At 27.4% G+C, this 13,182-nt stretch overlaps 2 protein-coding genes across 2 annotated transcripts; one reads left to right on the forward strand and one right to left on the reverse strand.

The window, feature by feature from the left end:
* The first annotated feature begins 466 nt into the window (after window positions 1-466).
* On the forward strand, window positions 467-5,456 carry LOC111026975 (glucose dehydrogenase [FAD, quinone]-like). The gene is made up of 2 exons (XM_022305170.1): window positions 467-781; window positions 3,217-5,456. The coding sequence occupies exons 1-2, from the start codon at window positions 743-745 to the stop codon at window positions 4,999-5,001; spliced, it is 1,824 nt and encodes a 607-aa protein (XP_022160862.1). The 5' UTR covers window positions 467-742; the 3' UTR covers window positions 5,002-5,456.
* A 3,166-nt stretch (window positions 5,457-8,622) lies between these two features.
* Window positions 8,623-12,834, reverse strand: LOC111026978 (circadian clock-controlled protein-like). The gene is made up of 7 exons (XM_022305172.1): window positions 12,641-12,834; window positions 11,823-11,907; window positions 11,514-11,606; window positions 11,277-11,424; window positions 9,587-9,720; window positions 9,130-9,288; window positions 8,623-8,963 (listed from the first exon to the last, which is right to left on the reverse strand). The coding sequence occupies exons 2-7, from the start codon at window positions 11,899-11,901 to the stop codon at window positions 8,803-8,805; spliced, it is 774 nt and encodes a 257-aa protein (XP_022160864.1). The 5' UTR covers window positions 11,902-11,907; window positions 12,641-12,834; the 3' UTR covers window positions 8,623-8,802.
* Between the last annotated feature and the right edge of the window lie 348 nt (window positions 12,835-13,182).

A 13,182-nucleotide genomic window follows, 5' to 3' on the forward strand; every position in this document is an offset into this window, starting at 1 on the left:
AATTAATTAAAATACAATTATATTTCAGTTTTTATTCGATTCTTATTGTTCATTGAATTCTCTAAATTAATTTTAAACAAAAACTTGGTAGTTATTATTTTAAATCATTGTAGCTATAATTAGTGCAAATATTTCAAATATGGACTTTGTAATTCAAATAATATTAAATTTTAAAATTTTAATGTTTATTAATTGTATCAATGTATCATGAACAAATTATTTTTATTTACTACCTTATTTTAGTATAAAATATCCCCCAACTATATCACCTTTACTAGAAATGTTTCTGAATAATATGTAACTCATTTTTATACTCTTACAATAATATATGTAATATGTATTATGTAAGAGAGTACCTATCCAAAAAATAAAAACTTTCAAAATAACAATACAAAATATTAATTACACGAACCACTTTGTGACGTTCTATATAGAAAAATAGAATTGTAAATAATCATTAGGAATGTAAACTCCTATTTGACAACTTTTTAACACATGTTGACATGTCAAGAGTATGTAGGTACTAACTACTAATAACCATCAAGTAATAAATTATGATGCAATAATAGAAACTTTAAATCATTCGATTATCATATATCATGGTTAAATTTCATTCGTCCGGAACACATCATTATAAAATGTATACATTCATCGTTGAGAATCTAAATACGATTTTGAAAATACAGTTTATTTATTTCATTTGTAGAACATTTAATTAAAATATCTTTTTAAATTTGTGATTATGGATGTTAAAACAATAACAACCACTATGCTCTACATGGTATGTACTTATATATACATATATAAACTGTTAATTCTTTGTAAAAGAAATAAATATCTTCGTAAATTGTGTAAAAGTGTAGGTGCCTATATTTACTTAACTGAGACTGTTCTTCTACTAGTAATTGTCACTATAAAGTATAAATTATTACTTTTTAAACCACGTAAAAGACGTAATTGCATAAAAATATTTTCAATTTTAAAAAAGGTGGGTAAGTGGAATGATATAATCATTATGTTGGAATAAGATTCTCAGCGAAGGCGATCAGGCATATTACTATGTATATTTTATGTTTTTATTGCTTAATTTAGAGTGATTATTTATTGCCAAAAACATTGCATTTAAAAATGTGATTGTGTATATAAAATATAATAATATACTTTAAAAGTTTTAAGTACCTACACACGAATAATTGTCTGTATTTTCGAGGTGCTGTTATAACAACTTATGAGTTACCTTGCATTAAATTTTAAATCTATATTTTTTGCCCTAAAAGGTGATGACAAACACTTTGTTGTACATCTTAATTGTAGTTTCTGAAGTACACTATACAACTCACATACTATTCAAATTTAACACTTTATTACAATTTTGTCCAAAAGTGACCACATCTAACGATCACCACTGAAGGACTCACATTTGTCTACCTCTATCACTTAAAATAGTTTATATTTTGCTACATCTCCTAAAACTTACTGACTAAATTAATGCTAAATTCCGTGACACACTGACACATTACATACATGTTTACTGAACCTAGTTAGTAGTTTTAATATTAACAGTGTTTATCTGTATATACTATAATACATGATAGGTACAACATAAAAAAAACACACACACGCAATTTGAATTTAATAAAGTCAACATAAACCTATGTCTAAGATTTCTAAAATAAAATTGCACACACAATTTTTAAATATTTTTCTCTAATTTTGAACTTTTGATTAAACCTTTTACCTTTTTTGGTTAATTTGTAGTGTAGGTATTACATTAATTGTTTTAGGTACACATTTTGTTCATATAGTGATAGGTTATATTAACCTTTAACCTATAACTATCCAATTCGTGTAATTTTTACATTCAATATACCTACTAATTTATTATAATAGAATTATAATATATTATAGTCAATGGCAATCATTTAATATATTGATATCATTTTTATTGAAAACGGTTTAGTAGTTTATGAGCCCAAGAACTTCGGATAAACTAACATCCATTTTTAACTGTATATAAATCAAGCGAGAAAAAATATAAAATATAGCACTACACAATATTGTGCCTTGGTGTTAGTGTAAATCAGTCCACTGGCAAACCGGTATACCTAGCTTTTTGAACTGATTCGACCAAGATGGACAATTCGCCTGCGGTCCAAAACTTCTTAAGCGATACGATTACCAACGGTCAATGAACAGCATTTCATTTTTATTTATATAAATAGACAGTCTATCATTACCGTATAATATTTCATATTAACTAGGTAGGTACCTACTGTGATAATTACTATATTTTAAAACGGTTACTTATCTATAATTTTTATGTAAAAAAAATCTTTACTTGAAAAATAATTGTAAATTAATAATTCTTGATTAGCATAGAGCTATAGAATGACATTGAATACTATAATATTAAATTTACATTTTTTGATAATAGCATTTCACTATCAGTTAAATACTAATGTACTACATATGATAAATAATTAACATAATTAATATAAGTACTTACCAATTTTGAATATTGATATTTATACAACGTTTGTACACTTTCATTTTTTGTCTAATATTATAACAATATGTGCATAATATATGCTATATTTAAAACTTTGGATTGTTATAACTTTTTATACATTTACTGTCATTGTTTAAGGAAGCAGATAATAAAAATATATATAAATATCAGACGTATTCAATAAATATTTCTATTCTATAAGTAAATTTGTGTTAATTACAATACAAGCAATTGCAATGGTAGTATTTTTTTATTATTATGTTGCCATGTAGGCAATCTAACAGTTGTGTGACACTGAAATAGCAATTTGATATAATATGTATGATACCGAACCCAAAATGCAATCAGAATTCCCATTCAAAGGTAAAGATTAAAACATTTTTCTATTATAAATCATGTAAAATGCACTCAAAGATTTTTTTAAAAAACATATAAAACTTAATGTTACGTATCTAAACGTTTGTGTTGTCGTTGACAGTTGTAAATTTTAAATTATATGAAACATAAAGTACAAACAATTGTGAAAATGTAGCTATGAACACTATATTTCATAAGTAGGTACCATTTTGCATAATATAGGTTAGATCATAGAGAGGGAGAGAGAGGTAAGTGTTGAAACTTGAAACCTTATAGTAGTTTAATTTCTCTTTAATAAAAAGATTATAATATAATATTTTTTAAGCTAAAAGGAAATTTAATTTATCTAGGTACTCAATGGATATCATGCACTTATTTATCCATTCGATTATGCGCCTATGTTATACGAATATCCCATAAAAGTAACATTCGATTTTATAGTGGTCGGAGGCGGAAGTGCTGGCGCAACTGTAGCAGCACGTTTAAGTGAAATACCCGAATGGAACGTCTTACTATTAGAAGCTGGAGGCGATCCACCAGAATCAACTGAAAATCCTCTTCTATGGAAACAACATATAAGGACAAAATGTGATTGGTCATTTTTTTCAGAAAAAAACCCTTTTCTCTTTAAAGGAATGGAACAAGAAAGTTGTATCATATCTAGAGGTCTAGCACTAGGTGGATCATCTTCGATAAATGGAATGGTATACTTGCGTGGTACTGTAGATGATTTCAGACATTGGAAAAATAAGTATGGTTGTCATGGATGGGACTATGAAGATGTTTTACCGTATTTTAAAAAGTCAGAAGACTTTGTAGATATTTGTAGATATGATTCGGGAATTCATTCACTTGGAGGACCATTGAGCGTGACACCGTTAGAAACATTCGATCCAGCTTATAAGGTTATCTCTGAATCAGAGGAGTCAATAAATTTAACTAAGGTGACTGATTTAAACAGGAGAGAACCAGTTGTCGGTTATGGTAATGTTTATTCCACTACCATTAATGGAAGTCGATGTAGTACACTAAAAGCGTTTTTAATGCCAGCAAGTAATCGTCCAAACCTCTATGTAGCAAAAAATACAATTGTTACTAAAATTTTAATTAAGAACGACTTAGCAGTGGGAGTGAACTTCAAATGTTCATCAGGAGAAATTAAATCAGTTTTTTGTACAAAAGAAGTGATAATGTGTGCTGGACCTATAAAAAGTCCACAGCTTCTTATGCTTTCCGGAATCGGGCCTAAAGAACATTTAAATGATCACGGTATTCCCATCATTAAAGATTTACCAGTAGGTTTCAGCATACAGGATCATATGTCACTTCCAGTTTTAGTATTTACAGATCGAAAATGTAGGCCAACTGAAGACATAATAAATGAGAGTAATGATTCTTTGAAAAAAGAATTAGCTTTTTTTTCAGAAAATATATCATCACTTGGCCTTAGTAAGCTTATGACATTCTATAAATCAAATGATGATTTAGAGTATCCGGATATACAAATATTAAAATTTAGGATTCCCTTCAACTCAACAAATACTTTTCCAAATAAAATTAATGTATTTACAAACATGTTTGGATATGCTAAGGAAGTAACAGATTTATATGACGAATTAAACTTGTTGAGTGACTTAATAGTTATGACACCCATTATGTTACAACCATCAAGTACTGGTCGAGTTATGTTGAACTCAAATGATCCACTAGACAATCCAAAAATATTTTTAAACTATTTATCTTGTAACAAAGAAATAGAAACCTTATTAAAGGGTATTGAATTTGTTATAAACTTATCTAAAACAAAAAGTATGATTGATGCTGGGCTTGTTTTAGAGGAGTTGAAACTATCAAATTGTGCTGATTATATTTGGGACACTCGAGATTATTGGATGTGTGTCATCCAGAACTTGGCAGCTCCTTTTTATCATATCGTTGGTACTTGTAAAATGGGTTCAGAAGATGATAATTATTCTGTTGTTGACACTAAATTAAGAGTGAAAGGGATAATTGGATTGCGTGTGATAGATAGTTCAATTATGCCAAAAGTTGTATCTGTAAACACAAACGCAGCTTCAATAATGATTGGTGAAAAAGGAAGTGATATAATAAAAGGATGTTATGGAAAGCTTTGATGAATAAAACATTAATTTAATAATTCATAATAATTGTAATTTAATTTAGTTGATAATAGAAATAACCACAATTATTGAATATAATTTATAAAAAAATATTTAAAATATTTATTTGTCTATAAATTATTATCAAATGACGAAAATAAAATTTCGTATTAATGACTAAACTCATTTTCTTCATTGATCTTGCAACCTACTTATGGGTTTTGACTTTATATAAAAAACCAAAACAGTAAAATGTAAGCTAAAAACATTTTAGTTATATATAAGTATGACAATGTTTAGATTAGAAAACATAGAATATTTAGACAATATTTGGCATTATTAAAAATAGAACTGTTTTTGTTATTTTTTTTAGAATTGTTATCGGTTTTGAAGAATATATTATGGCATGCTTGCTTTCAACTAATTATTAATTTTTTCTAGAATATTTTAAAGAATCATCCTTCATATATAAATTAATAAGCTATTAAAATATAACATTTTTTTTTGAATGACAGTTGAAACAATTATTAGTGACGAAAATAAAATTTTTTCAAATGCTGATTAAAATTAAAGAGAATCTGAATCTAATATTTGAATACAACTTAAATATACATATAACTTAATATAAATAAAACTTTAAATAAAAAACTTTTATAGAATTTTTATTTGTTATTAGAAGAGAGTGTAGATGAACAAAAATGCTCTAACTGAAATCTTATTTAGACCTTCAGATAAAAATATATTGAATCTAAAAAAAAAGTAATTAAATTACACACAAATTGTAGAAGTTCGCCGATTATTAAAAACGTTTGGTCTATAATGACAATCGCCATTTGAAGTTGGTTTTTAGAGATCAAATTTGAATCTAAATAATGTACAATTTAATAATGTTCATCGACACATAAAAAACACTTTTTGCATATTTTTTATATTTGACTGTAAATTCATATCTATTTATTGGATTTTTAAATAAATAATAAAACATATTATATACATTATACATAATATCTATTTAAAATATTTCATATTTCAATGTTCACGCTGTCTCGAAAACATTTGGCTGGTCAACACCTAAGTAGCGACAAAGTTCTAGTTATCTTAAGTCTTAATTTAAAATACGTATTATAAATTTATATTTATATGTAACTTATATACATTAAAATTTAGAAATGGTCGAGATAATCCCATAGTTTTAAACGAGAAAGCTCACCCCGGTCGTAATAAAATAGATATCGCCGTTATCGATGTAATAAATTAAATTGTATAATACCTATATACAGTATAGAGGTTATGAAATAAAAAATTAGTAGACTATACTTTAGTTACAACCATCATGCTGGATATTGGCACTGACATCGTTTAGTTTTACAAATAAAATCGTACTAACGCAATTAATATAGGTTCTAATTTTAAAAAAAATGCCAAAAATTAGTTCTTTTATTTCTGAGTTTCTAAAATACGTGAGTAGATTTCCTGTGTAAACAAAAACTCAGAAGATTTTTTTCCTCAGACGGAGAAATAATATTTTATAATCCATGTGGAAAACGTATACCTAATTTATGGAAGAAAATCACAGTTCGATCAACAGATTACAGATTTTCTTAATTTAATTATGCACAAGCGTAATACACAGATATTGTTCTTAGAAAACTTTATTTATTACGGTTGTGGATGTGTCTGCAATTAAAATAAATTTCAAAAATAACAATTAAATTTTACTAGTTAACCATATCGTTCTTTAAAGATTTATGTTTTGTCATGGTTTCATCTGATAAACCTTTATGTAAATTTAAAAAAAAAATCATTTTGAATTTTCTTCTAACCTACCAATCTAATCCACTTGAAAGCATATAATGGAAAAATGAATTTGTTATCAAAAGAATATAAACGAAAAAAAGAAAACATTCGGAACAATTTTATTTACGTTGTAGTTGATGAGACCACTGATGGAAGGGGTTTATACATCGCTGGTTTACTTGAGGGTGTCCTAAATAAGGATTTTGCAGGGCACCCTTATATTTTGGCATATGAACAATTGAATAAAACAAATAATGAAACTATTAGTCAATTCATTGATGTAATTACTCTTTAAAATTATTATGGACCGATGAAGGCATGGAAACAAGCGTATTACTCGTATTGATAAATGCTGCTCTATGTACATGCTAAAATCAGGCAAATCTTTGAAGTTTGTTCCTTAGTTATTCCTGGACTTGAAGAGACAACATTAAAAACAAAATTAAATTGTATAGTTGATTTAGTTGCCTAACATAGGTAGATGTAGAACAATCATTATTTACTTAAAGTAGGTAAATAATTGTATTTAAATCACGTCAATCATGATTGAAAGTTGCATACTTGTATATACCTAATGCAAAATATAGTTTACACAAAAATGTTCATAATATTGTACTAAAGTCTGTTATTATTTATACTTGACTACTAGTGTTAACACCATAGTAAATATCTACCTAGTTAAATTATTTTCCACGAATAAATGATACATTTGAGGATTATTTCTAGTATCCACAGTATTTCACATTTTGCATTTAAATTTCAGGTCTTAACGAGTTAAATATATATCCCTATTGTATATACAATATTTAAAGTTTATTTTTTGTTGACTGTTCCTAAAACAATTTATACAATAAAAATCATGCGTATTGAATAATCATAAACCAAAATGTATTCTGTATCATATACAAATACCTACAGTCGTAATATCTTATTTGAAAACTATATAAAAGTATAAAACACTTGTTGAAATATGAAATAACTATTAGTTATGTATGAAAGAATATAATAAACTTTGTGTATAAATTTAAACCAAATACTGTTGAATGTGATTACGAATCACAGAGTGCATTACGCATTATAATTTATAACTCACTGCACTTAAATATTTCATAGTACTATAAAAGAGTCTTAACATTTTATGGCGATTGACCAAAAAAAATTTAAATAATAATAGAGTATCTTACAATGGCCCAAACGCCTTTGTTTCGTGATTATGAGTGGATACCTATATAAATATTTCGAATTAAACATAAAACCATCATTGTAATAGAAATTAACTGATTATTGTATAAAGAAATTGTTGAAACTCATCACATAATATAACTAAAAAATGTCTTATAGAATTTATTTGTATCATAAATACGTTTTATAATCGTTCCAAATTGAAACCTTATAATTTATAATATTAGCATATCACTATAGTAATAGTAGAGTGTAATATCAAAAATTGAAATACTTTATGACTCATAATAAGGAGGTTTTTTTCTATTCTTATTTTACTGTTACAGTTTTAACTATAAAAGATTAAGTCACTTTTGTATGTAACTGGCCACACTAACTAAACACATACCACATTACCAACTAGTAACTTATAGTACCCATTACAGATTTTACTATTTTTCATTACTCGTTATCATCTTTTGTACATTTTACATTTCAATACGTTTGGGTGAATCTCTAATGAACCATAAGACTTGACATCTAATTAACTATTTACTATGATTTTATCTATACGCAATTTGGTATATCATAATTTTATAAATTGGTTATGTATAGGTATAGAAGTTACTTGTGAGTATCAAATGACATTTTCCAACTAAAAAAAAACAAGTTATAATATGAAAAAGTTAACAAATGCTTGTGATCATAGGTTGTGTATTTAATGATAGATGACTAATGAGTATGGTACACTGATGTATAAGAAAATCATTAATGATTAATTGTTTTAAACATTAATTAGGTGCGAAAAATATTAAATCTAAAAATTAAATTTGAAAGTTACATTATACATGCAGTTAATCAAGGCAGTTCTTTGGGTAGAATTTCATCGTAAAGTATAGTTTTCAATATAGTATTGGCAATTTGTAGTGCAAACTCGACAGCAATCTCTTCTGCGATTGGAGTGATAATATCCAAAACAACTCGACGGTTTTGGTGGTAGAACGCTGATGCAGTTTCCGCTAAAAACATTTAAATACGTACACATAATGTATTTATGATTTCATTGATGTACAATTATTGGTTTAAGCATTAAAATTATTATTCAATTAATGAAAATAAAAAAAACAATTAATTTAAATCATCGAATAAAAATGAATCGTATGGGCTAGTAGGTATAGAGCATACTTAAGACGTCGTTATTTTTGTTGATGTTTTGTGGTATTATTTTTCCATTAGCATCTCCAACTTTGAGTTTGATTCGAATGTCCTTTACTTGGAAATATTCACGATTTTTTTTGTCCTTTAATACTTCAAGACTAGCTTTAACGTCAGCTTTTGTGTTAGCTGTGAATAAAACGATAATTAATTTATGAATTCCTATATGATAATAATATTATGTTTCCTAAATAAGTTGTGGTTCAAACAAAAGAGTTTTGTTTTATTGAATCATTAATTATTTACACCGTCCGACAAAGGTACTCGTTTTAACAATTATTAATAAGCTAGGTATAATTGTATGTAAGTCTTTCAGTTTCACGGCACGATACAAAATTCAGAAACATGTTATACTGCATTGTCATTTGCTAAGTTGACAATACGTCAATACACAAACTTCAACGACTTCATGTCTTTTGCGACTTACTTATGTTCCCTCTAAATATTCCTTGACCTTGAAGTGGAACAACCATTAGACGACCGTCGATGTCGTACGTACAGTTAACGAATAGATTCGGGAGAAGAACAGTTCCTTCGCCGTTCAACTTTTCAAAATTTATCCTGAAACAATTCGAAGTCAAATATCTGTATAAAAATTATGCTCGGTCTCGTGTTGTCATTGGTGTCAAGTTCTGTGAAAATAAAAAGCGTCTACCTCCAGTAATATGTAATTAAAGCTATTGCGTAATGATAATAGTGTTAGTTATGAGTTGTTATTCAGTCCAGTTTTTGCACCAGCGCAATTTTGTGTTGAGCAATTATAATAAGAAAGAAATGATCAAGATGAAGGATATTTTTTTTACAAAACCTATAGATTATGAATTGATTTTTTTCGACAAATAATTCATTTGCGAGGCGTTATTGTTATGGTAAATTGGTAAACTGTTTACATTGTTAAACATCGACACACTGTGAATACTAAATAATAATTGTGTTTACACTTTCACCTAATCACGTGTTTTTACTTTTTTCAGCGATTATTTGTAACACGTGTGTATAATATACCTACATTGTGTAACTATATATATAATATATTTTTACTGTACGTATATTATATTAAAAATAAAATTATAATGTTCTATTCAATTATGGGTGTACTTTGAAATGAAGAATAAAAATAAATATAAATTTGAATTACATAATATTATTAAGCATTTAAAGCCATTTATTATAATAATTATGAATCATACACACTAAACCTTTAGATTACCTATACATTTTAAATTGCAATTAATTTCAATTAGTTTGATTTAATTTCAATCTAACCTAAGTTAGATTCAGTTTACTAAAAATTTTAATTTCCATTCATAGATATTCATATATTATTCTTATTATTTTCATCTTATTATTTTCTGTTAACTTATAACTATAATCGTTTTCAAAACCACTGACAATTCAATACTTTAATAGACTTTTAAATTGAGAAAATAACTGTGCTGAGAATAACACATTATATCTTAGAACTGTAGAAATAAAATAATTTAACTACATATATTTCTACAGGTCAACCAACATGTTATAAAATAATGAGTAATAATATTGTGTTTAGACGGATACGGATTAAGTATTAAAGTTGTATTAGAATTTTTTTTTAATTTGACAATATTAAAAGAGATGACATAAATATTAAACTGTAATGACTCTGTATTGCAAATATTATGTCATACTGTGAATATGTCATATATATGAAATAATGTACACATATTTGCATATTAAATAAATAATAAGAAATAATTGAAATATTCAGCATACCTATCACTTTTAAATCAACTATCAATACTAACAATTAAATTAATTTCCAGTAAACATAACACTCTTGTTAAATAGGAAAACACATTTTTTTGATGAACAAATCTTTTTATATTGTTCATTGTATAGGTGCATAAGTATTATTTTTTAACACCATTGTAAAAATGTACTACCTGTGGGATAGGTATTTCTTATTAAAAACTATTGATGTGATTAAATTATATTATAATGTGGTATAAATAATGAATACTCGTTTGTTAGCGCTTTGGACCTTTTTCACCGTACCTACATATAAGTAGTTAAAAATAAATAGATACCTACTTATCAATATAGGTTCTGTTAAATACAATTATAATTTAAATACTTACTTGAGATTGTTGATCACAAATTTAGATCCACCCCATGCCTGTACATCTTTAATAGTAGCTTTAACTTTAAGAGCATCCTCATTTCTATTTACTACCAACATGGGTATGACCATTGGTTCCAGAGCCGGGATTTGCATTTTGGGTATCCCTATGTAAAGATGAATTTAATTTAAAACTAATTATTGAAATTTTAAATAAATATATAGAAATCTTATCTCATAAATACATATAAATTACCATTAGGTAACTCGGGTCTTAGGGATTCGATAGTTTGCAGCAAACATTTTTCTATCTGAGGATCGCTTCTTTTACACACGTGCACGAAGTTGGCTGAAAAATTTAAGTACTATTATCAGTTAAAATGTATGATTATATTCAAAACATACTTAATTATAAATTATAATATCTATATGAGTTCATGCAATTAGTATTAATTTATTAATACGTTTTTATTAATTTAAAATTGACATCATAAGGTCTCGTATGTTGATTATTCTCTGTTGTTATTGAATGTTTATTTATAGAATATAAATTAAATTTACTCACGTAACTTTTTTGCCGTTGTGTGTTGAGTTTGTTGAGCGATTAGCGCAATGGCTATTAACAGGAACATTTGCCCTCCCATTATTAACTGAAATTATTAATCATTCGAAATGTTATTTTTTTTGTGTATGAAGTAAGCGATAGGTACTAAATCACAAGATTCTTAATTGGTATTTCAAAAGAAATTCTGTTGAAGACTTTCTGGAATTAAACATTATCAATTCAAAATGTATCCTATTTATTTTGAAATTAAAAAGGAAATAATTATGAAAAAATATATTTTCTTTAACGTTTGATTGTATTTCTAAAATCGAGTTAATTATTATTTACTATATTATTATATAGATAGTATTACTTTTATAAGATACTCTTAAATTTTGAAGTCTGCGGATGACTAAAGAAAATAAAAAAAACAATGTAGGTAATAAGTAGATGTAACAGGAGACGAGTGTTACGAAATAAAACAAAATATGTGGTTGACAAAAGCCAAAAGAGTAAGGACAGAACAAAACTTCACAGAAAGTTAGAGATTGTAAACAAGCAAAGCAATCAAAATATAACATAGACAGTAGTGTACATAATATGGTATAGGTGCAGGATATTAGGGAAAATTGAAAATCAATTCATTTCAAACATTATAAAGCACCTGTAATTACCTATAGGCTATAGATATATTATATTATGACGGTAGTCGGCTATAGGTATATTATATTATGACGGTAGTCGGCCAAAGCGTATACGTTTGTCAAATTATGAAAAATAAAATTATAGGCTTAGGTCCAACGCTGAAATATCGGTAGGTACAACGGCGTCGCACTTACTTTTTCTAAAACGTCTTACGATGAAATCGATAACACCGATGGTCATGTGTGCAGCAGCTGCTTTGCGTGTCCGGCGCTGTCCTGCGATGTCGCCTGCGCAAAGTGGATAATAGAAATAGGTATTATCCTTTCGTCGTTGCTGCACGGTCGAAGTATAATATAATATGTGCAGTGACCGGCCGGTCTCACTTGCCAGCGTTATATAAATTATCGAGGACCTCGGAGGAGGCAGCTTGTTGAGCAACACCATAATAATACATTATTATAACGCCTATATACAATAATAATGTGTGTGACTTCTTGCTGCCCTCTCTTCGCAGTTCGCATAACACGTAGGTAAACGTACCCGCGTGTACATATGTGTATATTGTTATGTTCGTTTCTTTCTCCTTGAATCCACTTGTAGATCGTCCGTGGTCTCTTGCATTTCCTTCGCACACGTCGACGACCGAGAGCACTCCGTGGAGCGAACACTAGTTGCGAAACAGCCGTCGTCCGCAATATAAATATGATATAATATATGTATATGGGACACAACAATA

Source organism: Myzus persicae, unplaced genomic scaffold (assembly GCF_001856785.1).
Source record: "Myzus persicae strain clone G006 unplaced genomic scaffold, MPER_G0061.0, whole genome shotgun sequence".
Classification (NCBI taxonomy): Eukaryota; Metazoa; Arthropoda; class Insecta; order Hemiptera; family Aphididae; genus Myzus; species Myzus persicae.

What these genes read in the sequence shown, in the direction of transcription:
- LOC111026975 (XM_022305170.1), top strand. Translation starts at nt 743, where the DNA reads ATGGATGTTAAAACAATAACAACCACTATGCTCTACATG. An exon ending in CAACCACTATGCTCTACATG is followed by an intron (nt 782 to 3,216) that starts GTATGTACTTAT and finishes TAATTTATCTAG; the next exon opens with GTACTCAATGGATATCATGC.
- LOC111026978 (XM_022305172.1), bottom strand. Translation starts at nt 11,901, where the DNA reads ATGGGAGGGCAAATGTTCCTGTTAATAGCCATTGCGCTAATCGCTCAA. An exon ending in CACAACGGCAAAAAAGTTAC is followed by an intron (nt 11,607 to 11,822) that starts GTGAGTAAATTT and finishes TAAATTTTTCAG; the next exon opens with CCAACTTCGTGCACGTGTGT. An exon ending in TTTGTGATCAACAATCTCAA is followed by an intron (nt 9,721 to 11,276) that starts GTAAGTATTTAA and finishes GAATTGTTTCAG; the next exon opens with GATAAATTTTGAAAAGTTGA.